Below are 27,298 nucleotides of genomic sequence, written 5' to 3'. Positions count from 1 at the left end.
GGATCAGTATTGCCTACACTGACTGGCAGCCGATCTCCAGGGCTTCAAGGCAGGGAGCCTCTCTCCCAGCGCCACCTGGAGATGCCACTGGGGACTGAATTGGGGGCCTTTTGCACGCAAGGCAGCTGCTCTGCCACTGATGGGGTGTGTGTCACCCTTATTGTGTTGTTTATATTCGGTTTGCATTTCACCCTTCCTACCAAAGGGGCCCGGGGCAACAAAACAAAAGAGCTCTCAAGATATTTTAAAAGAATTCAACAGCTGCCCAGCTATAAAGTTTCAAGGCCGCCAGGAACAAAATCTATCGGCCTTCAAAGCACGTGAAAGGTTTGAACATTCCCCCCGGGTGTTAATAATGAGGGAGACAGATGCACCTCGCCAGGGAGGGCATTCCATACAATGGGGAGCCATCACAAAGAAGGCCCCGTTGCGAATCAGCACCACCACCAGCCCTTCTGCTGATCGCGAGGCCTGAGATGGCAGATCTCGGGAAAGGCAATTTGTGTATTGGGGGGGCTGGGGGAAAAAGAGCATGCATATGTGATTGCTCCATTAGGAGGCAAAAACCTTGATAGCAACATTTGCCAGTTCTCTGGGCGTAATACTTGAGCAGTAAACAAGCATAAGAAGACCCTTGCTGGATCAGGCCAAAAGGGGCCCATCTAATCCAGCCTCCAGTTCTCACAGTGGCCAACGAGATCCCTTAACCTGAGCGCAAGAGCACTCTACCGCTTAAAGACAGAAGACCATAGTTTTAACGATACAAAAGAAGACCAAAGGGAGTTCATATCCCTTATTATGCCAGATCTACCTGTAGACACTGGAGGCTTTCAAGAGGCAGCTGGACTGCCACCTGTCAGGAATGCTTCGATTTGGATTCCTGCATTGAGCAGGGGGTTGGACTTGATGGTCTTATAGGCCCCTTCTAACTCTACTATTCTATGATTCTATGACCCACAAAGCAGCCCTATTCTCCCCCCCCAATTTTTTCCTTTGCCATTAAATACCTAACGCAAAGAAGAATAGAATGATAATGCATGAAAAGTGGCTAAACAGACGTCAAAAAATTGGTTTACCACATGCTAAAACAACTAAAGCCAGAAGATGCCTAATCACACATCCCTGTAACTCATGGCATTGATGAGCAGCAAAGCCTTTGCAAGAGATGTTCACATTAGCAGTCTTCTTTTAATGCATGCGTTCTACTCTCCATATTGTTTAAAAGGTAAAAAGATTTTTTTTGGGGGGCAGCAAAATCCAAGATGTCAATACAGGCTAGGACAAGGGGTTGCCTCTTCTAGGGCCCCGAGCGAACTCAAGCCAACTTTACGCCTTGGCTCACAACCAAGAAAGTTGCAACTGTACAAGTGGAGGCAAGATTAGCAATGACAACTGCACACATTCAGAGACTTCTGGGGGCAGAGAACCAAGAATGCCAAGAGCCCGCCTGAAGTTGGTTCCAGCCTGATTTCGTCCACGCAGTTGGGTTCGGGGAAGGCAGGAACGCACCTGGTCAGGATGTCAGCTCAAGCCAGCCTCCGTCATCGGAGACGCAAGCCTGACAATCAAAAGCAGGCGTGGTGGCAGCCTAATACTGCTGTAGTCGCTGGACAGATTGGAGTGACGGACAGCCTGATCAGCCGCCCCCCTCCGTCAGCTTGTTCTTTTTTACATACAAATTTTAAATTTTAATTTTTTAAAAAAAATACACAGGAGAATGCAGTGTATTTTGAGCTCACGTGGTTGGTGGGGCACCATCAGTCGAGACAGCATTTCCGTAATGGGCACCTGGTTGGCCACTGTGAGGACAGGATGCTGGAGTAGATGGTCTAGCTGGCTTTGCTTAGACTAACCCTAAAATCCTGGGGGTAGAAAGACGCGGGACGTCACGGCAAAGTCTTAGGAAACATCTGTATGCAGAGTTAGAGCCTTGGTCCACCTCGCCCAGTGTTGCCTACACGGACTGGCAGCTCCTCTCCAAGGTTTCAGACAGGGAGTCTCTCTCCCAGCCGTACCTGGGAGGGGTCATACCTGGGACCTTCTGCACGCAAGGCAGACGCTCTACCCCTGAGCGACAGCCCTTTCCCCCAAAATGAATCCTGGGTTGTTGCAACATAAGGAACTGCCTTGTACAGGCATACCCCGCTTAACGTCGCTTCACTTAACGCCGCCTCGCTATAACAGACATGCTCCATACGCCACCATACCCCACTTAACGTACGCACGCTTTGCAATTAGGGACACTTAATGGCATGACGCCGCTGCAATCTAGTGGCGATTGCAGTGCAGTACATGCATAGATAATTGCTTCACTTTAAGTACATTTTCACTTTACATACACGCTCCGGTCCCATTGCGTATGTTAAAGCGGGGTATGCCTGTATTGAATCTGACTGTCTAGCTCAGTACTGTCTACACTGACTGGCAGCAGCTCTCAGGAGGTCCCTCCCAGCCCAAACTGGAGATGCCGTTGGGGATTGCACCTGGGACCTTTGGCAGGCAAAGCAGATGGTCTGCACCTAGGCCACGGCCCACCCCCCTAGATTTGCACCTTGGTTGGTGAGAGAAGGACGTTCCCAAGGGCAGGAGGGTGGGGAGGAAGGGAATTTTAAAAGACATATTTTTGGATCTGCACCAGCGGTTTGTGCTTTGGGGCAAATGCAGGCAAGGCCTGCAGCTGGAAGAAAAAGGGGGGGAAACAGGCACACGCCCCCCAGAATTAAAAGGCAACCTTTCCTTTTAATTGCACTGATGCAATGGTGCAGCCAGGTAATTTTTTTTCCAGACTCCAGACTTCACAGTCTGACGGCCGCTCTTTAGATGATCGTGTGCATTGCTTCCAAGCGCAGTGGGACAATCCTGCTGAGTTCTCCCCCAGCGATTCTGCTGAGTGGGTTGTGCCGCAGAACGCTACCTTCAAAGCGCTACTGCATTGAAGGATAACTTCAGTGAGGGGAAGGTGGCATAGTGGTTAAAGCGTTGGACGAGGACCTGGAAGGCCAGGGTTCAAATCCCCACTCAGCCACTATGAAGCTCCCTGGGTGACTTCGGGGACCAGCCGCTGATTCTCAGCCTAACCTACTTCACAGGGCTGTTGTGAGGATAAAATGGGGAGGGGGGGACCCATGTATGCCACCTTGAGTTCCTTGGAGGAAAGGAAGGCTGCAAATCTCCTAAACAAATACTGTTTTGTATCGAGCCATTTCCTTTTTGAAGCAGATGGTTAATACCGCTCAGCAATTAAGGAAACAGTTTGAGGTTTACATTAAGAATTCTACAAAGACACACACACACGGAGAGCCTCTAATGCTCCGACTCAAAAAAACACAAGCGTAGCAGTTCTACCCTCACACTCTAAAGAGAATTTAAATCAGCCTCCTTTGGGTGTGGGCCCAAAATTTCAACTTCACCTCCTTGGAGGACCCAGAGACCTCACCCTCCGGCACCCAGGCTGGAGAATTTGCAGCCCCCCCCCCTCCAGACATCGCTGGACAAAGCCTCGCATCATCCCTGGCCCACCGGTCATGTGGGCAACATCTTGCCACCTTTGCTGGGCGGCTCTTACAGCACTGGCTGGGTAACTTTAAGCCACAGCAGTCTCTCCAAGCCTACCTTGCAGGGCTGTTGGTGGATAAAGGCAGGGGGAAGAAAGAGGACCATATACACCATTCTGAGCTTCTTGAAGGAAGTATTTAAAGTTAAGTTAAACGCTGAAGGGCTTTATTCATTGTTACTCCTACTCAGAATAGAACCCCCCCGAAGTAGATGGACATGGTTAATTAGGGTGCATTCATTTCAGCGGGTCTACTCCATGAGGAGAGTTTCGCAGGACAGACAACCCTAAATATCTCCACGCCTCCCTTTCCACCACATTTTAACTCCTTTGTTAGGATAGTTCCCTCCCCCAAAAGCAGCGCATCACTCCAGCCTCTCCAGATACTCTTTGTACCCATTTCGCAGAAAGCTTCCGCTCACCCAGTCCCGCCCTGCCCCCCAAATTACAGGCCACCCAGGCACCCAGCCGCCGCCTCTCATTCCTACTGCGAGCCTTTCTCCCTATGCAGGCGTTTTTGCACGCGTCGAACTCTCTCCCGAAAAAAGCGGGAAAGCCCACCTGACGTACCTCCTCGAGCAACCACTCTAGAGGAAAAAAACCCTAGCCCCCCTCTTTCTAAGCAAGCTAGTATGCACCCATTTTAAAGAAAAGTAAGCCTTTTTAAGGGATTTATAACCTTCCCCTCCAATAACCCCCCCTGGGCAACTTCCAAAATGTCAAGGCACGCTAAGCCTTTCATCTTATCTCCCTCCCTGAAACGCACAACATTCTTCTCGACCTCAGAAATCACACACATGACGCCCAAACACCCCTCTTACCTGCCTCTGACAGTGGAAAAGCTCCTGCCGCAGAACGAGCGCTTAGCCGGGCTCCTTTTAAAGGCTGGAGGCAAGACCTGCCCCGCCCTTTCACATCTCCAGCGGGCCTACCTCAGTCGAGCTTCCTATTGGCTGGCGAGAGACGGAGGCGCGTCCACAGTCGAGCTATTGGCTATCGTACGGCCGTGCGAGGCAGGCGGCGCCATCTTGGGAGAGGGCAGAGGCTTTTCTCCCCTTCCCGGCTCAACCTGGCTTCATTCATCTGCCAGCAGCGAGCCACGCCCCCTCCTCCTCCCGCGCGTGCGTGCCACCTGGTAACCCTCGCCATTGACCTCCCCTCCTGAATGAATAGCTGGCTGAAATGATGGTAATGAATGAACCGGAAACTTAACCCACGTGCCTGGGTTGTGTCTGTCTGTGAGTAAAGGGGGGGGGGGGAAAGTATCACAAGGAGGCCAATTTCAGACACAGGGCAAGTGACCGACGGAACTCCCTGGCACAAGATGTGGCGATGGTGGCCATTGCAGCTTTGGCACATGATTTTTATTTTATTTTTTAAAAATTATTTGTAAGACTGTTAACTCGCCTACTGGGTCATACTGCCCCCAAAAGGCAGTTTACAAGCCTGTAAAACGCATGAAAATCAATCATACAACCAAAGACCAAGCCTGCCTGCTATCTTGTGGAAAATGGTGAAAGGTGACCCCTCTCCCAAGAAAAATTGGGATAAGGACAGGGCCAGAGTCCTGCTGTATCTTGCCAAGGGAGTTTCCCATCAGAACTAAATACTGTAGCTAATCATCTGCTATTTAAACAAAAATACTTAATAATGAGTTTGGTTTTGTTTTAAAAGTCATTTCAAAATTTCTATTTAAAAATATTGAATAAATGTTGCTGTTTCAAACAACAGAGAACTGACTCTTTGGCTATCGTAATTAACAGCCTGCTTTGTAGGTTACAGCAAAACAGCAACACCCACAGAGGCCTCTTTGGGTTTATCTCCGTCAGCCAAGAGTGGCTCCTGGGGATTGCCAGCAGGTCTGCGCAGCTGAATTCTAGAAAATGAACAAATCCCCATGGAAGGTTGCCAGGTCGCTCGCTTTGCACCTCCCCTCCAAGCTCTGCTGCTGCTTAAAGTCCAGATCACGCAGCAGCGGGCCGGACCGCAACATTTAAAGCCCACATTTGAAGTCCACAGCCTCCCCCAAAGAACCCAGGGGGCGACTTTGTCCAGCTTCGCAGGGACTTTGACACAGCTTCTGCTCGGGCCACGCTCTCCGAAGGAGCCACGCTCAGGCCGAACCTGTCCTGGGTAGCGGCAGAGATAGAGAGCATGGGAGACAAGCCGGCTTTGCCTCGGAAAAACTCCAGGCGCACGTTGAGAGAAAGCAGCATAACACACCCCGTCATTTGTGACACTCTCACCTTTATTTCAGGTTTTCCTTTTCCTATAAAACTCCTCCATAAATCTCACAAAAAAAGAGCGCAAAAGTCAGGACAACCCCTCCACACACACACCCGGACCCCTTAACTTATTACAAATATTCCTCCCCCCTCCCACCCCTTTTCCAGGTTTTATTTCTTACATCTGAGCAAAGAAATCCCCCTCCCTCCCAGTACTTGTAATATCCTCAATACATAGACCAGGTATTTAATACCTGTGGTTCCATCAGTAGACAGCCTAAACAAAAAAAGTAAATTACACACCAGCAAGAGGATTAAGTACTCGTCCACCTCCTTCAAGAGTGCAAAATTCCCCTCTCTTTTTGTTCCGAAGGCCTTGACACACTCATGACCCCCACTCCCCACCCCAGGCCAATTAAGACTCAATAAGTATTATGACTGTTCAAGGAGTGTGATCTCGGTCATGCGCACTTCACAATAAAACAGGAAAAAATCCAAATACTGCAACCGGTATACATTATAAGCAATTTTTGTTTGCATAATTTTCTGGTATTGCTAATCATGAGGGGTTGGGCACAGAGATATGCAAACCCTTCCCCCCAACCATGGAAATCTTAGCCAGCTCTTTGGGTTCTAGATTTCACCAGGCATTGCCCTACCTACTGGCAACACTATGGACTAGATTTTTGCTTATTTTAACTTTCTTTTTCTGGGGGAAAAAGAACAAAACTTCCTGAGAATCTCAGGAAGATTAATTAACTCTGGGACCAGCAGCACCTTTCATCCTTAATGGCATTAACGAAATGGCAGTGAACATGTGATGCTGAATGCACAGACAGATCTCTCCAGAACACTTTTGAGCTCAAAGCATTGAAGAACAGAACCATTTCTGAAAAAACACCTTTCAAATCCTACTTCTATGGGAGGAAACATCTCCGAAAGAGCCATAGAATCAAAGAGTTGGAAGGGCCCTATAAGGCCATCGAGTCCAACCCCTTGCTCAACACAGGAATCTAAATTAAAGCCTTTCCTGCTGAAGTCGCTGATGTGCTTCAAAAGCATCAGAGTGGACACCGACTGGAGAGGACTTCAAGTGTGCTATCCGTGGGTAACATGAAGGGGTCAAGCTGCATGGAGGGCAGAGATGGTTTTTGAGACAAGCCTCACCCCACCTTGGGCTATGAACTGATCTCTTTTCAACAACTGCTCATGATGGAAGAGGACAGAGCAGTTCAAGGTGGTAGCTGAACAGCTGCGCCTCTCTGCACCCAAGTTACGGTAGTTCCAAGACTCTTCTGGACCAAACCCTTCCTGTAAGACACTTGTACAGCACATGGAACTCATCCAAATCTCTGCTGAGCACCAGGGACAGGAATTGCCTGAGGGAAAACCCAGCCAAATTTGGAGCACAAATCCTTCCATGCTGCCTGAAATTGGGGAGGGGGGGAGGGAAATTTGAGGGGAACCAAACCCTTGTGAAATATTTGTTCTGTGAAAGTTGGACAGTGAAAAAAGTGGGTAAGAGAAAAATCAACTCATTTTAAATGTGGTGTTGGAGAAGAGCCTTGTGGATACCACGGACCATGAAAAGACAAATAACTGGGTGTTAGAACAAATTAAACCAGAACTATCACTAGAAGCTAAAATGATGAAATTGAGGTTATCATACTTTGGACACATAATGAGAAGACATGATTCACTAGTAAAGACAATAATGCTGGGAAAAACAGAAGGAAGTAGAAAAGGAGGAAGGCCAAACAAGAAATGGGCGATTTCATAAAGGAAGCCACACACCTGAACTTGCAATATCTGAACAGGGTGGTTCACAACAGATGCTGTTGGAGGTCGCTGATTCATGGGGTCGCCATAAGTCGTAATCGACTTGAAGGAACTTAACAAAAAAAAGCTGAAATCAATGTTTGCTGCATAAAAAAGGGTGTTCACACCTATCCTTTCCCACTAGAAAGAAAACCTTCCATTTCTACTATTCCTTGGTCGAAATAATCAAACTGCCATTCGGGTTTAATCACACATGGCCAATCAGATCAGTTTCATTTTTAAAATCCTATCTGTAAAGTGGCAAAGAATTTTTTTTTTTAAAAAGGGTATGCTTAGATCAGTCTGGCAAATAAAAGCGCAGCGGTGAGAGTACAGTCCACTTATTTCAACTGGCCTTGGTAAGCAGCCAGGTGAGAATGCGTGGCTCCCAGGGCCTGACAAGAGGCAAGGGCTGCTCCTCCCTCAAATCACGGACAAGCAGGGGCTTCTCTGACATCGCACTGAGGCTCTAAGGCGCTCAGCGATACCTCACTGTCTCCCAGCTTTCTGAGCACCTCCAAAGCTCAGTATCACTGGGGGGCTACCTCCTCTCTCTTGGGCCACACTAGCCGTGCCATCGCTCGCAAGTGTACTTCTGGATCCGAGAAAGAAGCCTGTAAGTTGCCAGTCCACACTGTTCCATGCGTGTTTTGGAAAGTGTCCCGCCTCCCCATGCCTGCCTGTTAAATCTTAGTGACACATAGACAGTTTAACAATCTCCAGATTATAACGTTGCCCTGTCTACCCTACCCTGCCACAGCGGACGAGACATCTCAAAGGGGAAGTGTTTCAGCAAACAGCAAACTCTTCGGTTGCCCTGTTTTCTTTTCTGTTGGCACAGCAGAGCCTCTCTGGGAATCCACCAATTTCTGAGGCAGCAATTTGTATGCCTGAATTACATATTCCGGAGCTGCTGTTCCACACATAACACTGAGTATATCTGTAATAATTAAGTGGAAAACTGAAAGAATTCATGCTTACAGCGGTACCATTTTGTGTGTGCCAAGATGTACCCAAATCGCTCCACACTCTCAAGTGGCAGCATTGTATGTATTTTGATCCCCCACCCCCCATATTCCTCTTTAAAGACACAAAAATAAGAACAGGGAAAAAAGAGCTTTCAAGTTTCTAAAAATTTCTCATCTACTTTAAACATGGCCTCCCTCCCCTGCCCCACCCCCCAACAATCCCGCAGCTTTAAAACTCCTAATATTTCACATCTACTTAACACCATTGGGCCAAAATGAAGAGAAGGAATCAGCTACTTTTTCTCAAGTTCCATACAAAGTTTTAGGGGGAGAGGGGCAAGACTGGCCCAACCAAAAAAGAAAAGAAAAAAACCATAGCCCAGGTTCAGGGTTCCCCAGTCATGCCCTTTAACCCAGAGGAAAAATGAAGGTAACAGAGGAAGAGTTCTGTCAGTTTCAAGGGATAAAGGAGGTAAGGGCAGAGAGAGATCATAAAAAGACAATATCCATTTGAAAAGACACCTCATTCTTTACTTTTAGGGCCATTTTTCAGAAGCCGGAGAGAGCCAGGGAGGCCCTTCCAGCTACCCATGGATGGTTTCACTCGAGGGAGACACACACACAAGAACACCACGATGGACCCACAAACACAGCAGCTGACCTAAGAGAATCTACAACAGACTGGAAGGGGAACGGGGAGGGGAACAGCACAGTCACAAAGCCCCCAAGTCTGATCAACCAGCGTTTGGGCTCCAGCCCAACTGGAAAGCCTCAAAGGCTTTGGGGATTTTTTTTTTTAAAAAAAGGATATGGAGGGGCGGAGAAGAAAAATAGGATTAGGAGGAAGCCTTTGGTGACCAAAACAGCCACTGGGGGGGATCTGCCATTGAGGCACCAATGGAGCAAGAGAAAGCTGGGGACATTCTTAAAATCTACAAAATACTTTTTTTTTTAAAATAGTGGGAAAAAGTTTCTTACAAATGTTCACTCTCCCCTGCGCAACCGCCCCTCCCAAACACGAGCATAATAATACTGAAGTTTGGGGTGGGTGGAGGCCGCTGTGATCAAACAGAGCCCCCCCCCAAATGCAGCGATGTGTAGGGACACTGCCCTGGAGGCAAACGCGGCTTCACCCTCCCTGGGGTGCCTTGTGTCCTCAAAGCAACTTCCAAACCCAAAGACGGGCAACGCTTGGGACAAGGCGGCATCAACTGAGGGGTTTGGAAGCTGGGGAGGGCTGCGCGGGAAAAGGGGGTTGGGAAAACTCACGCTTTGCTTTGGAAGGAGGCAACCTGACAGTCTCCTTTTTATAGTGGTGGGGGGGAGAATTTGGTCACTGTTTGAATGCTTACACTGAGGGCCTCATCTTGAGGCTGCGTGGCTTCAGCGCTCAACCGGAAGAAGGCGGAGGCATTGGTGAGCTCCGAGGGCGCTGCGGGGTACTTAAAAAAATGTGAGGGGGGATATGTTAATTTATACACATATATACATACACACATGCAAATTCAGAATACCAGCGTCAGAGAAGGCAAGCTGACTAGGTTCCCACACCCCAATTATAAATTATTTCAGCTAATTTGCACCCCACCCCAAATCAGTTTCCCATCAATCCCTTCACCCCCATTCATCCTCTCCCAACAGATCCTGCTCCAAGTCAACTCAATCTCCTTTCAGTTCCCCCACTCGTTGTCCCCAAACCATTTCCAGATAAAAGTTACCTTTAACTTAATTTATTCTCTCCAAATAACCTTCTGTCACCCAGATCACCTCCCTCTCAAATTCATTAGCTGCCCAGAAACCACGTGGAGCACTCAGAAAAATAACTGGGGGGGGGTCTGCACCTCATGAGTGGACACCCCCCCCCAATTAGCAATGCCCCTGTGAGGTTGAGAGGGGAAGTGTTTCAGCAGACACAGCAAAGTGCTTGGCTGCCCTCTGTTTTCTGTTGGCACAGCAGAGCCTCTCTGGGAATTTCCCAATTTCTGAGGCTTGGAATCATCGGCCAGATCGAGAAGTGTTGCAGCTGAGTCACTGCAACAGGGCAAAGAAGCCCTGGAACTTGGCATTTTATATCTGAAGACAAACAACCGATGGTAGACACACACACACACACAGAGAGAGAGAGAGAGAGAGAGAGAGAGAGAAGATTGAAACAGGATTTGGGGTCAACATGACCTAACCCAGATCAGCTTATTATTGCCACACTGGACATTTTCATTGTAACTTTTACATGATAAAAAAGGGGGTTGAGAACCATGAAGAAGGGACTAAAACAACAGTCGCCCCCCAAAAAACAACTACTGTTACTCAGCACACCAGCCACGAAGCCCCCACCCCCAAGCACTCCCTTTAGGCCTCCTAAGAGGGCTCATGGCAGAGGCTCTAACCCACCCCCTTCCGCCTCAACAGGCACATGGCGACTCATCCACCATCAGCAGCCGCGTAAGATTTGGCAAAAGATTAAGACTTGGAAGATGAGCTGCGCCTCTAAAATGTGTGTGTGCATACCTGAGGGCCTCTCCCCTCCACGCTCGATACACCCAACGCATCAAGGCTTAGCCAAGCACAGAATATTTACAAATATTCCAGTTAGTGTCATCCGGCACCTACCAAAGTTTGTTTTCAAAACCTTGTGACGTTGCAAGTGTTTTCCTTTTTGTTTGTAACAAAGTAAAGGAGAAAGACAAACACACAAGAGATACTCCTGTGAATCTGCTAATCTCTTCCCTGCCACCAGAGACTGACTGGGGGGCGTTTCTCTAACAAAACAGCGAGGGAATGCATTTTGGCAAAAAGCGATTCAAACACTGACGGTGAAGAAGATGAAGGAGGGGGGAAGATACACAGATCGGTCCCTTTTCAGAGAACAGAACACCAAAAGGTGTCAAGGATGTTTGCTTGGCTGCCAGATGCTAAAACAGGTCAAACTGTACTTTACCCCCCAAATCTGCCACTGCAATTTCTTTTTTTTTTTTTAAAAAACAGAACAAAAAGTAATCAATGCCCCCCACCCATCTCTTTTGAGACTTCAAGACCCAATTAGGCCCTTCGTACACCATACATATATATAATATATATATATATATATATATATAAAATAGACAGCGTACAATAATGTGGTCCTTACAGTTAAAGCAGATCAAAACTGGGGGTTTCTTTTGAGGAACTGGATCCAGCCCCCCCACATCTATAGCCTCAAGTGCGAGACGGCAAGTGCCTTCAGGGAGCGCAAGTCACGTTTCAGAAACCTTCCCACACACGCCAGAAGGAGTTCAGGCCCCTGGCGTTGCTGCACCCAGGATGTGGACCAACTCCACAGTATTCCACTCACCCGCCGGAACCACCATGCCCCAAACAGGGTGGATATCTCTGGGCAAATCACCTGATCCGGCTGCCTCAATGCCTACTCTGATGCGGTGTGAGCATCTTTCCGTGTAACCTGGGGGTGGGTGGGGGGTAAGCCTCACACACTGCAGGCAAGCCTGCTAATGTCTGTAGGTTCTGCGGAAATAGCAACTGAACTTTATCCCGAGCTGGAGAGGATGCCTCAAAAGAAGTGCATTCTTTTTAAAAACACACACACGTCAAGCGTCTCGTTCTAAAATGTAAGAAGGTGGAATTGTGAAAGCAACAACCGGACAACCAAGAAGGGTGCAGTGGCGAGGCTAGGACCAGCGTCGTTTTCACTCTACCGGCTCCGAGAAAGCTTCTGAAGCAAGGGAGGGCAGTTTCGCCAGGGGCGAGCGCTCGGCTGAAGCCCAAGAAGAGAAGCGCAGTAGCTAGTAGCGGCGGCAGCAGCGTGTTCCTAGAGCGTGGCTGATCCCTAAGACAGTGCTTCAGGGGAACCGAGAGGATAAGGCGGTGGCCAAGGTCCGCAAGTCCATTTCCCGGTACCGTAGAGATGGGGGTTCTGGTTTCAAAAAAGAGTGTCCTGCTTCAGAGCCAAGGGTCACGTGGCCACGGCCTCCAAGTAGCTCTGCAGCTTGCGGACGGTCGTCTCGTCCAAGGAGAACAGGTCGAAGTCGAAGGTGGTGTTGGTGACGTTGAAATGTCCAGTTTCCTCAATGAGATTTACAATCTAAGCCAGGAGGGAAAGAAAGGACCAGCGTTAGATACAGACACGCGCATGTTCCATGCCAGCTCAAGATGGAGAAGTTCGGAGCCCGCAGCAGCAGCGCACACGTCTCTTCCCTTGTGCACACGCTCTCTCGTTGCCTGTCCTGCGGCTGAAACCCAGACTGAGCTCCCGGGGCCAGGGGTTCTGCCTTCACACTCTGCGTATGGCTTTTAAAGCGCCATGCACAGCGAGGGCAGACTACAAGGTGTTCATAAACCTGTATGCTTCAAGTGAAACAAAAACAGGGGCATGTAGGTTTCGGGGTGGGGCGTCGATTCTGCAAGTGAAGCATGGCTAATTGGGGGGAAGCAATGGAAAGGAAGTCAAAACAATTAGGGGTACAAGCGGTATATGCACCTAACGCAGGCGGAGGAGGAAGCCCTGGGGTTTGCAGAGGTACACTGCTAAACGCTCCCACTGCGGAGGCAAACAAAACATAAAGCCAAAGGAAGGACTGAGCCAGGCTCTGGACAGAATGCTGAGCGTTTGTGTAACCCCGAACAGGAGGCGCGTATCTTGCAGGTATCTTTGTTACCGGTCCCGCTCGTGTTCTTAAGTTGCACCATGCATCCATACTACAGAATCGGGGACTCCTCGGCTCACAGCTAGCGTTTAAACCAGCGCTGAACACAACAGCTACAAGCATGAGAGATGGAACAAATCTGTTGCCTTCCGATGCATGCCACTTCAGGAGGAGAGTTCAGTTTGTTTATTTATTTATTATTTGATTTATATCCCGCCCTTCCTCCCAGCAGGAGCCCAGGGCGGCAAACAAGAGCAGTGTGGCCCTGCAGCCAAAGGGCGTTGGCTCCCTCACGCCCCACCCCCGGCGCCTCCTCACCTGCTGAAGCACGTTCCGCTCCCGTAAAGCCATCAGCCTCCGATGGAGCTCCACCAGTTCGTCAGTGTAGGCCTTGGAGAGGGGAAGGGAGAAAGGTTACCAGGGGCATGGCACTGAGGTTTCCTGGAGGAAGAGACGGGCATGTGGATGGGAGCGTGCTGGATGGGTCCCTTGTGGCAGGGCAGGGGAGCACCTGGAGAGGGCTGAGAGTCACAGAGCTGGAAGGGGCTTGGAGACTCTGCACTGCAGGGGCCAGGGGAGCCTGCGGACCACCAGATGCTGCTGGACATTGGCCGGGATAACTGGGGCTGATGGGAGTTGGAGTCCCAGCATCATCTGGAGGGCAAGAGCTTCCCCTACTCCAGATCTACAGCATTCCTAACAGATGGCTGGCTGGCCGGCCTCTGCTTGGAATGCCTCCAGCTGTTGAGAGCCCAAGGCAGTTTCCTCCGCTGTCAAAACTGTTAAAAGAGCTTTTGGTAGATATTTAACTGGTCTGCTAAGACCATGAGTTGGAAGACTAATGAAACGGAAGGTTTATTACTGCAAAGAGGTCAAGTGATACATGCTGAAGCAGCCATGGGAGCCCTTGCTAACTAAGACAAGGAACAAAAACAAGAAGGGGAGGAGCAAAGCCAGCAAAAGCAAAAAACACTTTAGAGGAGGAATCCACAGAGGGAAGAGTAGATTGCCTTTCTGTCTATCCCCCCTCCGGTCCCCAGTTCAGGTCACTTGTAACATGCGTTTATCCCACGTTTTATTGAAATCGGCTTCCCTGCCATCCCCAGCCACTAGTTCTAGCCCTGCTCTCTGCGGCAACTGAGAACGACTCCGCCCCTTCTTCTGCATGGCAACCCTTTGGATATCTGTAAACGGCTATCCCGTCTCCCCTTAACCTCTCCTCTCCAGCTCCTTCAGCCTTTCCTCTTAGGGACTGCTTTCCAGATCCCTCCACCATCCTGGCCGCCCCCCTTGGGACAGACTCCAGCGTCTCTTACGTCCGTCATAAGATCTGGTGCCCAGAACTGTGGGGCTGTGTGGCTCAGCAGCGGCAGGGCAGAGCAGAACAATGACTTGTGATACTTGCCATCTGGATGTCGCTCTTCTCTATGCCTTTTTTTTTTTTTTTGCTCTGAAGATGGATGACGTTGGGATTCACTTGGGGCAGTATCCAACCAAGGTTTACTTAGGAAGAGCCCCACTGGAATCAACAACTGGAGGGCACCATATTGGCTCCCTCATGGGCTCGATGAACTAACAGCCCGGCTCTGCAGAAGGCAGCTTTGCACATTTCAGAAAAAGAGAAAGGCTTCAGCCTGTTTGGAGCTGGCTGGGTTTCTCCTAATCAGCAAAGGGCTCCCCTCCACCAAGTGGTGGCCTCCCCTCCCCTTCTTTCCCTCTGCAGTCCAAACGCTCCTCTCCGTGGAGGTACCTTGTCATAGGTCCCTTTCTTCAGAATCTTTTCTGGCTTGCTGCACGACTCTGGGCTCTTCCTCCCAGTGACCTGGAAGCAATGAAGAGAGGGGCATGCTCACAAGCTCGTTCGGAGGGAATAAAAGACAAGAGTTGTGTGGCGGGGGCTACAAGAGGGCTCCTGATGCCCAAAGCTGGGCACATCACAGCAAATCGGCTCTCCTTCTCCTCCTCGCAATGGAGGAACGACAAGCCAGTCCCACCCCAGCCCCTTGAGAACGTGGGCCCAAGTCGAGGAGAAGGAACTCACTCTGTCATGGAAGCTTAAACTGCAGCTTAAACTGAACACGGTTTCCCAGGTTGGATGCAACAACAAGCTGCGGCTAGTTTAAGCTGGAAGGTGGATGCGGCCAACTGCCAGAGGAGAGGAGTGCGCGCAGGCCCAAGCTCCATCACACGGTGCTATACAGCTTGCTGGGGGACCTTGCTTACTACAGCCCATCAAGAAGGATCCCAACCCATCTGCGCTTACCTTGTTGTTAGGAGGGGGCAGTTTCTGGCTGGGAGGAGGCTCCCGACTGGGAAGGCAGGAGTCCGTGCTGTTGTCGCTATCGCTGTCGCTGTGGCTGAGCCTGAGGAGGCAAGCGGCAGGAGTGAGGAGAGCAGAAGGGAGCGGAGAAGCAGAGAGGCGCAAAGCGGACGACGGCCAGCTACGGTACTGCTGGGCGGAAGTGGCTTGGACCAAAATGCTGCAACAGCTGGCGGGGAGGGACCTGCATGCCCAAAAGCAGGCTCTCCCCGAGGCCCAGAAGCTCTTAAGGGCTGTTGCGCTGGGACTCCGGAGCTGAAGAGCAGCGGCACGCTCTGGCCCTAGCCAGCGGCTAGGGAGGGAGCGGCTGCAGGCAACTCATTTCCCTCCCCGCCTCCTTGCCAGAAAGAGTCGTCTGCTCCAACCACCAGTTGCCCTGCGAATGCAGAAGGACAGAGGGAGGAGGCTTTGGCCTCATGCATCAGCCAAAGGAACAAGAGTCACCTGGGGCTATTCCAGCAAGAACCTGGGCATGGGGAGATCAGCCTTTTCTCCCTTTCTCCCCTCCACTCCCCTTTCCTTGAGCGTCCCTATACACCTGATGGGAGTGGCTGTCCTTTGTGTGTGTTTAAGACGACGCCAGCGCTTTGGGAAGACGACCATTGGCTTACAAGCTGATATGAACACAGCAAAGCAGCCAGTAAATAAATCTGATCCGTTCTCACCTGGCATCCCTGCTGACAGGGGTTGCCTTGATCGCCGCCTCTTCCCCAGAGGAGCTGTCATCATCGTCAGATTCTTCCGACTGGAGGTCCTCGACCATGGAACGCAGCGGCCCTGGAGGTCAGAAACCGGGGGGGGGGGGAAGAGAGAGAGAGAAACAGTTTAAAAACAGGCATCATGATGGGAGAATTCGGGTTTGACACTAAGTGGAGTCGTGCTGTGCTGCTGACTGGGAGTCAGCGAATTTGGCTCCCTTCAGTTCCGACGGGTTTTTCCTGGAAACACAGCAGGACACAACCCGAAGGCTTCCCAAGCCAAACAGAGCTGGCCTGCAAACCATGTATGATGGCCCAACATGGGCACATTTAACCTGCTGTTCTGCCTGCCTGCGACAGCAAAACAAGACAAGGAGAGGCAGAGGGGCATTTTTTTTGTGTGTGACAGCACCTACGCTTTGGAACTCCCTGCCTAGTGACTCCAGGCAGGCGCCTTCAGTGTAATAAATAAGTCTGCATCTGTGTTGGAATTGCTTTTTAATATGTTTTTAAAGCTTTTTTTAAAAGATGTTTTGAAAGACGTTTTATTTTAGTATGTTTTTAACAATGCTTTGTTTTAATATATTTTAAAGTCTGTTTTTATGATGTTTTAAAGTGTTTTTAGTGCTTTTGTTTGCCTCCCGGGGCTCCGACTGGGAGGAAGGGAAGGATATAAATGTAATACATAAAATATTCTTTTTGTCACCTAACACTTTTTGTTCAGGCAAGCCTATCCAGACGCATATATGTTGACACGTTTTCATCTTTTAGTCTATTGCTTTTAATTGTTTCAAAAATGGTTTTAATTACTTGTTTCTATAGATCATTTTAATGGGGTTGTTTTTGTGAACTGCGGAGACGTTTTCTACAATCAAGCAGCAACCTTTTGTTTGATAAACATAAATAAATACTGCATGGAGGGACGCAGAGAACTGCCCAACAGTCAAGTGGGACTGCGTCACTCCTCCGAGGTTGCACCATCTCTTCCGTTCTAGAGTGAAACCATTCTGTTGCCAGCAAGGCCAGCCACACATTTCAAAACAAGAAGCTTCTCTCGCACCAAGTAGATTCCCCACCCCAAAGAACTCGTCCAGAGCTTGAAACTCCGTTTGGGAAGCCTGGGCTAAATGCACCTATTTCATGCTCTGACTAGTTGCTCTCTCCTTGTGGCACCTGGGCTCTTGTCCCACTACCCGAGGGTGGTGCAACAATGCTTCTGCCACAGCTCTCTCCTGGAGCCCTGGAGCCTTCAGAGGCTGCCACACTGATCATTCTGAACAGTCCTCACCAAGACTGGCACTCGCATAGGTCTGCCAGTCACTCCTCAGGATCCGCCCAGCCCTCTCTCTCCTCTCGAGGAATCCCTCCCAGGTAACGGTCACAACAAGAGTTTGCCTCCCTCTGACCGAACTGCCTCAAAATCCTCTGTGTAGCGTAGTGGCAAATACAGAGGTCCCTGTTTCAAATCTTGCCTCTGGTTGTCCTAGGAGGGGTGTGGGGAACCTTTGGCCCTCCAGGTGTTGCTGAGCCACACCTCTTGTCATCCCTGACCATGCTGGCTGAGGCTGATGGGAGTTGCCACAATTCACCCTCATCTGCAACGGGAGGCAATTGTAGCCTCCCCTGCTAGACTGTTGTCACATTTTGTATTGATTCCAATGTATATAAAAAAGACTGGCACACCTTTCCTCTTAATCCCTCCCGTCCTTGAGTGTCTATTGAGATATGTCTCTCTGAAAGGCTTTCAATACAGCTAAAATGTACACTGTTCCTCGCCCTTTTCCAGTTTGTAACATGAGAATGCCCTCAAACGTTTGAGTGCAGAAGTAAATTGGGTGCTTACAACATTATTTTCTTTTTGGTGTTCAGACCAACGGCTCGAGTCCTGAACTCATGTTTAAAATGCCGGGGAGAGAAAAGACAAAGGAAGATGCAAACGCATTTCTGTACCAAGAGAGGTGGTTTGACATAGCAGCTGGGAGACAAAGGTATGATTTAGGAAGTCCTTGGTTCCAATCCTGACCCTGGCAGGAACTCACAGCAAACCAGACTCAACATCTTCCCCTGCAATACGGGGATAACACTGACCTACCTGACAGAGTGGTTGTGGAGACTACAGCAAGATTAACGTGAAACGCTTTTGAGACACTCAAAGCAGCGCTGCTATGCGCTGTTTACTTGTTCAGTGCAAGTAGTTGCCAGAATTAGTATTAACAACTTGCTTTTGTTAATTAGGGCAGTCACCATTATAACCACAAAGACTACAAATTCAGCATTTATCACCATGGTTGCTCTTCCTACAGACCCACATTTGCTCTGATTTCTTGTCCCCCAGAAGCCTGGCTCCGCGGGGGGGGGGGGGGATGAACACATGACATAACTAGGGGAAAGCAGCAGCCCAGTTCAATCCCCAGCGGCATCTCCAGGAGAAAACCCCTGCCTGGAATCCTGGAGGGCCGCAGCCAGTCAGTGTAGATAATCCTGAGGTAGTTCCTATGACCCTCATTCCCAAGTGACAACTAATCACACCAAGCGTAGAGGACACGAGCACAGGATGGCCAGTGCGTCAAGTGGTGGTATGGACATTACAGCTAAACTGGCAAGTCTTTTGCTAGCCCAAAAGTCTTTAGCTTCCACAAAAGGGGGAGGGGAAAAAAAGAGAAGCTGCTTTTTTAAAGCTTCAGTCAGGAGGAATGGCTATTTTTGCTGGGTGCCGACTCTCATCACCCCTGACGCTGACGGGCCCTGTAGTCCAAAACGTCTCGAGAGCGCATGGCTGGTCTGGCATTTTAAAGAGCGGGAGGGGGGGTCTTCCCCAGCCGTGCCTTGAGATGCTTGTACTGAGATCGACGAGGAACTGGTGAAGCTGACACATTTGCGTCTGGCCGAGTGGTGTGACTTTCAAGACAGGCGAGAATGTTTCTTAGGAAAGGAGCAGCAACCACAGCTTCACCAGGCCCAGAAAACCTTGAGAAGAGCTGCTGTAAGTCCAGCAGCTGAGTTGACCACCCACCAGCCCCACAGCCTCAATGGACCCTTCTGCAGCATGGGGGGTAACGTTGTTGATCTACCTTACAGGGTTGCGGGAAGGCAGGGGGAGCCAATGTACTGCCCCCCATATCTTGCTGGAGTATACCTCCCAGTAGCCAGCACGGCAAAACGGTCCCAGATGAGAGGCGCTGGGTGTCCAACAGCTGGAGGGCACCACGTTGGCTACCCCCGTGGTAAGGATTGCTGGGATGATACACATCAAGGGGTTTCAACGTTCAGAAAGCACAGCACAGATGCTAGGCTTACGAACTGGCTATCGTTAGTTAACCACGATTAACAACGACCTCGCACTCGTACACCGTAGGCTTAATTGACATCAAGACTCACGTGAGGTTTCCAAACAGCAACGCACCTTGGCTGTGGTTCTGAGACGGCTCGAAATCAGAGTCTGAACTGGAGTCGGAGCTGGAGCTGGAGTCGGAAGGGCTGGATGGGGCAGACTTCACCCCGCAGAGAAAAGGCACAAGGGAAAGAGAGAAAAGAATCTCAGGCTTGTGGTCTGTACAGCAGAAGAGCAGAGAGAAAGGGAGATGGCATCTGTTCCTCGCTCTCCCTCCTTTTCTTATTCCCCAATGAAGGCTTTCTAAATTTCGGTACTATTCTTTAGTAACCAAGAGGACTAGCTTACCGAGTCAGAAGTCTGGGCAGCTTCCCACTTGGGACAACTGAGTCAGAGATGAGTAAGATCCCCCACGGTGAAAAAACAGGACGGGCAACCCTGACCTCTTCCATCTTTGTGTGGCAAAAACCTTCTGGCTCTCTTTGAGCAGCCACATCCCCAGAGGCTCACCTTGGGTGCACCCCAACTTCCAGTACGGCCACGATTTTCCTAGCCACCCTCCACCAGCCCTATTCAAGTTCCTCCTCTAACTCTTCATTCATTTGCTTCAGCCTAGATATTTTTCTCTATCCTTTTTGTTCTTGGTGTGGAAGCGGGAGACGCTATTTTGTCTTTTGTGATCTCCAAGATAATAACACTAACACTACTACTGCTACGAATATAATGCACATTCAGCCCATTTAAAAAAAAACCTAAAAAGGGCTGGACTGACATGCTTAAGTTTTAGCACTGGGGTAGAAACTTTGGTTATCACTGATAAAAAGAAAACAGATGCAGGGGCTTGCATTCAGTGCCAGTCCTTCTCAACGTAGACCCACTGCAGTTAATAGAGATGGGCATTCATTTCCATGGGTCTTCTCTGAGTAGGGCTTAGCTGAATACAACCCAGAGACCGACACACGGGTTTCTGAAGACCGAAGGGGGCTCGGCCTGTACTCCCAGGAATGGGGCGATGGAAACTGACCGGTACATCCCGCGAAACCGCCACGGACCCTCAGATCTGCCTCTGAGGAAGCCTTCACAGTTCCACCATCTGGCCGGACCAAGACTCAAGCAGAACTCCAGGGCCCAAGCAGCCGTGCCTCTGATACGGGCTGTGCCTGGCGGATGCCAGTGGGCACAGCCCTGCCAGGCTGCACAGGGAAGAGCCCGGCCCCTCACCTCTGATTTCAAAGACGCGTCCTCCTCCGAGTTGGACTCCTCTGCCACCGCCACCTCCGGGGGCTTCTTGACGGCCTTGGCTTCGCTTTCTGGCTTCACCTTCTCCGCCTTGGCGCCAGGCTTCTCCTTGGCCGGCTTCTTCTCGGCGTGGGATGAGGTCCGGGGGGACGTTGCCGGGGCGGTCTTGGCCCCTTTGGAGCTGTTCTTCTTTGGCTTCTTTGCGCTGGGCTTGGGAGACTCCACTGCGCAGGGCCTCTTGCTGGCAGGCTTTGCCTCGGGGGGCGGAGGGCCGCCCTTCGGGGAGGTGTTCTCCAGCTTGGGCTCCTTCAGGGCCAGCTTGGGCTCCTTGAAAGCAGCTTTCGGGAGGGGCTTCTCCTCCTTGGGCGTCTTGTTCTCGGCGGGCTTCCGGGAGGAGTCCTTCGCGGGTTTGCTTGGCTCCCTCTCGAGGTCCCTGGAGGAGGCGTTTTTGCTCTCCGAGTCTTTCCGGGGCCTCTCGCGATGCTCACGGGTGACCTTGTGGGGCTTGGAAGCTTTGCTGCCATCTTTGTTTGCCTCCTAAGTGCCAGCAAAGGAGGAGAGAGAGAGAGAGACAACATCAAGGAAAACCCCAAACGCCAGAGCAAACATGCAGGGAGGGTTCAGACAAAACAAGGCATGGACTAGAATTTCAGAAAGACCACGTACAACTTCCTACGTAGGAGGGGAACTACTCAAGCTTCTAGACCTCACCGTTTTGGAAATACATTCCCATGCTCTTCCAAAGCGACTCACCTTTGACCCGTGGGACGGTTTGGTCTTCTTGGGATCAGAGAAGGCAGAGAGTGGTATTGTGGGTAACATGGGGTAGTCAGGACTGGGTCTGGACACAGTTTCTGCACCTTCCGGCATGACCATCACCTAGGAAAAAAGGAAGGGCACACTATTATCAGTCCCTTCCCTAAGCTGGCGGCAATCCCTTGCCACATCTTTGTGCCAGCCCATTCCAAATGTTAAATCTCCATGGCGTGCAGGGACAATTTTTCTCGCCTGCTCTCAGTCTGATGCCTGTTCATTGTGGTATGTTCTAGCACAATGGTTCCCAAACTTCCCCCCCCCATAGACCACTTGAAAATTGCTGAGAATCTTGGCACATCCCTTCATGATTGTTCTGCCTGCTGTAGCCATTGCAATGTGTTGCACTAAATCCAGTGAAGCTCATGGACCACGGGTGGCCCACAGACCACAGTTTGGGAACCCCTGCTCTAGTATTATGGGAGAGAGGGAGGGGGCAGGAACCTCCCTGGTTACTTCCCCTGCCTCAGATATCCACTGCAGCTCATCTACCCTCTTTTTTCCAAAAGGCTTAACAGCACTTCTCAAAAACCCCTTTTTCTATTTTCGTCCGGCTAGGGAGACACAAGGTACAGCAAACGGTCTTCACCTGCACCACACAATGCCTGGTGTGCACCTGTGCACCTTGGCTACTCACCCCCCCAGCCTTAATTAATTTTCGGCGGAATTCCTTGGTGGGGTTGTTGAAGGTCAGCTTCTCGCAGCGCAGGTGGTTGACAGGCGGATTCCCCTCCAGGTTCAAGAAAAGGTCGTAGGTGAAGCAAACTTTCTTCGGTTCCTCCTGAAAGCAAAGGAGCAAAAGTGTCATGAAGAGGTTTCCCTCCTGACAATGAGATACATATAATGTAACTGCCTCCTGCAATTGGTCCCTGGGTAGCTTACAATCATACTAAAACACACTGGTAAGACAAACAACACAAGCAGCCCAGGAATTCAGCAGAGAGAGAGTGCAACACAGTTCAAACGTCAACTCACACACATGACACTAAAAGACTACAATCTGGAAAATCGGGAGGGCGTTTGACAAGCCAATCTTCACCACAGGGGAAGCCCTGTCCTGGATAAACTCTGCCCACCTCGCCTCCAAGGAAGATCTTAACAAGCAGGCAGGTCTGTGTGGGAGCAGGCGGCCCTTCAGAGACCCGAAAGGTTTGCATAGGCTTTCTAGGTCAAAACAAGCACTCTTAAGCACCCCTGGAAATGTAGAGGCAGTTGGGGAAGACCTGAGAGGTATGGCAAGAACACAGTCCCATTGCACAGTTAGCGGCTTGGTCGTGCTACTCTGAACCAAGGGAGGCTTCTGGGTGGCCTTTGGAAGGAGCCCACGTACTACGCCTCACAGCATCTCAGCACTTTCTTAAAAAGGTGTAAGCTACAACATTAAATGGTAACCTGAACTAAAATTTGGTACTGTCAATGGGGGTCAGCTACACTGCTTCGGGGGCCAGCCAGTCCCCAGGCCCACTTGTTTTAAGGGAACGGAAAGGGAGAAGGAGAGAATGAAACAATACCTTATTTTTGAAGTGGACTTCAATGGGCATAATGAAGCCGGCATACCCAGACTCCTCCACTTTATAAGGAGGCTCTTTGCAGACTGAGAAGAAAAACAGAAGGAGTGTTAAACTGTGGGACTGAGGCAGCACCGCTGGACGGCACAGCCAGTGTAAGGAAGGTCAGCACAGAAAGTAGGTGATGTCACGCCAACTCCTCCCCCGCTCTCAGACTAAGCACTTCCCCACCCACGCGGAAGCCACAGGACCATCATTGATTATTATTATTATTATTATTTATTACATTTATCCCGTGCCTTTCTTTCAATGACAGAAACCCAAGGCGGCTTCCATCCAGGCACTGGCCAGACCCGACCCTGCTTAGCTTCAGCAGGGCGCTGGCCTCGTGTGCCTGCAAACCACAGCCTGGGGCCATCCAGCACACAGTCTGCGGGCTTTCAGGCAGGGGCCTCCCCCAGGCCCTCCTGGAGAGAACAACAACAGATAAAGCCTCTGGCCCTTTGGACGTTGCCGGACAACCACTGGTAAACAGGGCCACTGGCCAGGGCCAAAGGGAGGGCCAAAGGCCGTCACTTCTGCTGTAAGGCAGAGCGCCTTCATGCGAGCCAACTGCTGCTGCTCACCAATGGGAAGGGCTCCCCTGCTGCAGGTCTGAGGACGCAGCTGTTTGCAGCAGACCCTGCAGGTAGTTCTGGCCCCCTGGCAGATCCTGATGGGAAAGGTCATAGGTCAGTTGGCAGAGCACCTGCTTTGCACACAGGCGGCCCCAGGCTCCATTCCCGGCATGTCCAGGTAGGGCTGGAAGAGCCTCCCTGCCCGAAACCCTGCAGACCTGCTGTGGACTTCGTTGCAGACCCCCCTATATGCCAGGCTGGGAAACCTCAGAGCTGGGGGTCAGACGCAGCCCTCCAGGCCTCCCTGTCTGCCACTCACCACGTTTCGGTTTAGGGAAGCTCTGATGCAGCCGGAAGACGACCCTCTCCACAAAGTGCTGGATCTCGAACTGTTCGGGGCCACGCACAAACACCATCCAGTCATGAGTGAACCCCTCGGTGGTGGGCTTCTTTCGCAGCTGGGCGCGGTGCCCCAACTCCAGCTTCACCTGGACTGTGCACTAGAAAGGGAGAAGAGAGCATGGCTTCAATAAACAGGACCTGGCCTACACATCATACCTATCTGTATTTCTCCAAGAGGCAACAACCTCCAACTCTTTGTTCACTAGTTCATCTCTCTTTGCTGTTTTGATGCTGAAATGCATCACGGATCGTTAGCCGAAGAGAGAGAGGATAAAGCACGTTCTCTTGCAAACAGTCTTGTTCTAAATATATTTACTTATTTTCAGTAAAACTTAAAGGAACTGTGCTTATCTAGCCTGAGGAAAAGCCGACTGCACGGGGAAGGCGAGGAACCCTCTCAAATCTTCAAAGAATGGCTGTCGCCTACAAGGAGGCAAAGACCTTGTCCTCTACTGCCGTGGAGGGCAAGACTAGATCAAATAGACTTCAAGTTGCAGGAGAACAGACTTCATCAGTGGAGGCACGCGTGTGCGAGCGCAACGAGTGCGAGCGGTGAAGTTCCCTGTTCGGATGCTGCCTTCCGCCATGAGTGTACAAGGAGGCAGCCGTAGGCCAGCAAGGCACACACAGCCTTGGGCAACCATGAGAAACGATGGGAGACAATCAGACCTTGCCTCCTTGACAAAGCTGTTGGCTGGACTCCAACAAGACAAGACATGTGAGCCATCTTCAGTGCTACATAAACACCACAGACATCACATCTTCAAAATGACAGCAGCTGCCCTCATCCTGCCTCCCTGATGAGGGAGAGAACCCCCACTGCCCCCAAGTGCAACAAAGCCTCTCCTTCCCCACCTTATTGTTTTTAGTGGATATTTACATCTATGCACACATAAACATACTTACATATGCATGTACCTCCCTTAATTGTGGGAAGAGCAGGCCACCCCCTTTCCCAGAAACACCCCATCCCCTTAACTTTTGGGAAACAGGGCTCCTCCCCCCGTCCCCCCACAAGCTGATATCACAGAACTGAGATGGGGAAAGAAAGACTGAAAGGGATGTCAGATCTCCCCAAAACACAACCAGGCCTGTTCCGAACCACTTTAATTCTGGGAGCAGAAACAGCCCCTCCCTCTAGCGATAACTGGAAGAAGGAAAGAGAAGAACCAGGCTCTCCTCCTGCTGCATTCGAGGAGGAGGAGGGAGGGGATCCCAGACCTCCTATGGAGCCAAGCCACCAGTCCTTTTCTGGAGTGGATGGGGGCAAAAGGTGAAAAGAAGCTCCTCCTCCTCCTCTATTCCCATTTAACAGTTGGAAAGAGGGAAGCAGAACCTGGCTCTCCTACTAGGCAGCCAGACCCTCCCCCAAAACATACAAGCCCCTCCCCTTTCACAGCTGGTGGCCTGGAAGCCCCCCAATGGTACAGAGCCACGCCCCTTCTGGGATGAGAAAAGCGTCCATGGGCAAGCCCCTCCCACAAACCAAGGGAGGAGGAGCCTGGCTCTCCCACAACTCCCCCTTTCTTCCACTAAGGGGCGGCACAAAGCCCCTCAACCCTTCCACGTCTGGGCTGCCTGAGCGCCCAGCAATGGAGCCACGTCCCTTTCCTGGCAGGAGAAGAGCAGTGGCCCCCAGCAAGCCCCTCCCACAACCTCAGGCAGGAGGAGAAAGGGAGCAGGCAGGCACTCCTGCAAGGCAAGCCTCCACCCCTTCAGGTGGGGAAACCACTCCTCCTTTGACAGTGGGGGCGGGGCCTACGAGCCGGCCAGTGGAGCCACGCCCCTTTCCCTAAGGCAGGCGAAGCCCCACCTCCTTTCATAAGAGGCGGGGCCTGCTAGCCAGCCAGCCAGCAGAGCCACGCCCCTTCCCCCTCAAGCGGGCGAAGCCCCTCCTTCTCTCGTAAAGGGGCGGGGCCTGCAAGCCAGCCAATGGAGCCACGCCACGCCCCCTTTTTTCCCCGGGTGGGCGGGAGGAAGGCACGAGCGCGGCGGCAGCCCCTCCCCCGTCCTCCTCACCTGATTGTCCATGGCTGGGCCCGGCCTGCCCCTTCCTCTTTCCCTCCTCCTGGGCTTTCGGCCTAGCGTGGCCTGGCCTGGCGCGGCTCCCCCTCAGGGCTGCTCCTCCCCCTCAGGCCACCGCCGCCGCCTCATGGTTCGGGGCCTGCCGAGCCTCTCCCTCGCTCGGTCTCTCCGTCGAGCTCTCCTCAGCGGTCGGCCCCAGCCCGCCTCACGTCTCCCTTTCGCTTCTCCCTCCACCACCACCACCACCCTTACACCGGAAACGGAAACCCTATCCCCACCACAGGCTCGCACCGCCCTCCAGCGACAGGCAGCCGCCGCAGCCAATGGGAGCGCGCGCCAGGGCCACCAATGAGGAAGGGGAATGAAAGTCAAACCAATCGGCGGTTGATGTTGCCGCACGTGCTGGCCAATAGGAGAGGGCGAAAGGCGGGGCAGCGTCGTCAAGGAGACCGTGGAGGGCAGGGGGGAGGAGGGAAAAGGCGAGCGCGCAGTTGGCCTCTAACGGCTGCCGGAGCGAAGGCGCTCTAAGTAGAACGTGGCAGGGCGCTAGTCCTCATCGAGGCGGTTCTGCTCTTAGGGGCGCTGAGGAGGAATTCTCTCTGTCCTCCGGGAAAATGAGTCGCTTTCAGCCCCTCTGCTAAGGGGGCGATGCGGAGACTCTCTACGCATAAAGGACTTTATCCCCGTGATTGCAATTTGCTTAAAAAATATTGTTTTGCTTTATTTTATTTTAGTTACATTTCTATCCACCTTTCCTCAAAGGAGCTGAAACAGGCGTAGGTTTTGGCTATATTTTGACTGGGTGTGTGTTGTGTCATTATATGGAATGATATCACACTGTGTTTAATTGATATTAATGATTTATGTACCTCCCTCCCAGGGTCATTTGGGGACAGGCAGATCTCATAAATAAAGTTTATTTTATTATTACTTATTATTTCCCCCAAGAAGCTCAAGGTTGGCGTAGAAACATAGTCCCTCCCCTTTCCAATTTTATCCTCACAACAATCCTGTGAGGTAGGTTAGGCTGAGAAGCGGCAACTGGCCCAAGGTCGCCCAGTGAGCTTCATGGCCGAATGGAGATTTGAACCTTGCTCTCCCAGGTCTCAGTCTGATACTCTAACCACTACACAACACTGAC

The 27,298-nt window shown here is 51.1% G+C and overlaps 2 protein-coding genes across 6 annotated transcripts in view; both read right to left on the bottom strand.

The window, feature by feature from the left end:
* The window catches only part of RFX2 (regulatory factor X2), a 76,639-nt gene extending 72,159 nt beyond the window's left edge, over positions 1 to 4,480 (bottom strand). For 3 of the 5 annotated variants that reach the window (XM_061600535.1, XM_061600538.1, XM_061600537.1), the window contains exon 1: positions 4,375 to 4,480. The gene's annotated coding sequence lies outside the window, so the exon portion shown is untranslated. Of the gene's footprint in view, positions 1 to 1,739; positions 1,848 to 4,374 lie in introns of those variants that run through there. The other 2 variants (XM_061600541.1, XM_061600536.1) reach the window with 2 other exon arrangements.
* A 1,467-nt stretch (positions 4,481 to 5,947) lies between these two features.
* MLLT1 (MLLT1 super elongation complex subunit) lies at positions 5,948 to 26,424 on the bottom strand. The gene is made up of 12 exons (XM_061601139.1): positions 26,152 to 26,424; positions 24,050 to 24,230; positions 23,117 to 23,199; positions 22,243 to 22,386; positions 21,546 to 21,671; positions 20,775 to 21,329; positions 19,626 to 19,713; positions 16,190 to 16,301; positions 15,468 to 15,567; positions 14,955 to 15,026; positions 13,523 to 13,594; positions 5,948 to 12,642 (listed from the first exon to the last, which is right to left on the bottom strand). Exons 1-12 carry the CDS (start codon positions 26,161 to 26,163, stop codon positions 12,514 to 12,516), a joined length of 1,674 nt encoding a protein of 557 aa, XP_061457123.1. The 5' UTR covers positions 26,164 to 26,424; the 3' UTR covers positions 5,948 to 12,513.
* Positions 26,425 to 27,298: the final 874 nt, after the last annotated feature.

The sequence above is a fragment of the Rhineura floridana genome, chromosome 18 (assembly GCF_030035675.1).
Source record: "Rhineura floridana isolate rRhiFlo1 chromosome 18, rRhiFlo1.hap2, whole genome shotgun sequence".
Taxonomy (NCBI): Eukaryota; Metazoa; Chordata; class Lepidosauria; order Squamata; family Rhineuridae; genus Rhineura; species Rhineura floridana.
This window is presented reverse-complemented; position numbering and strand designations above follow the sequence as displayed.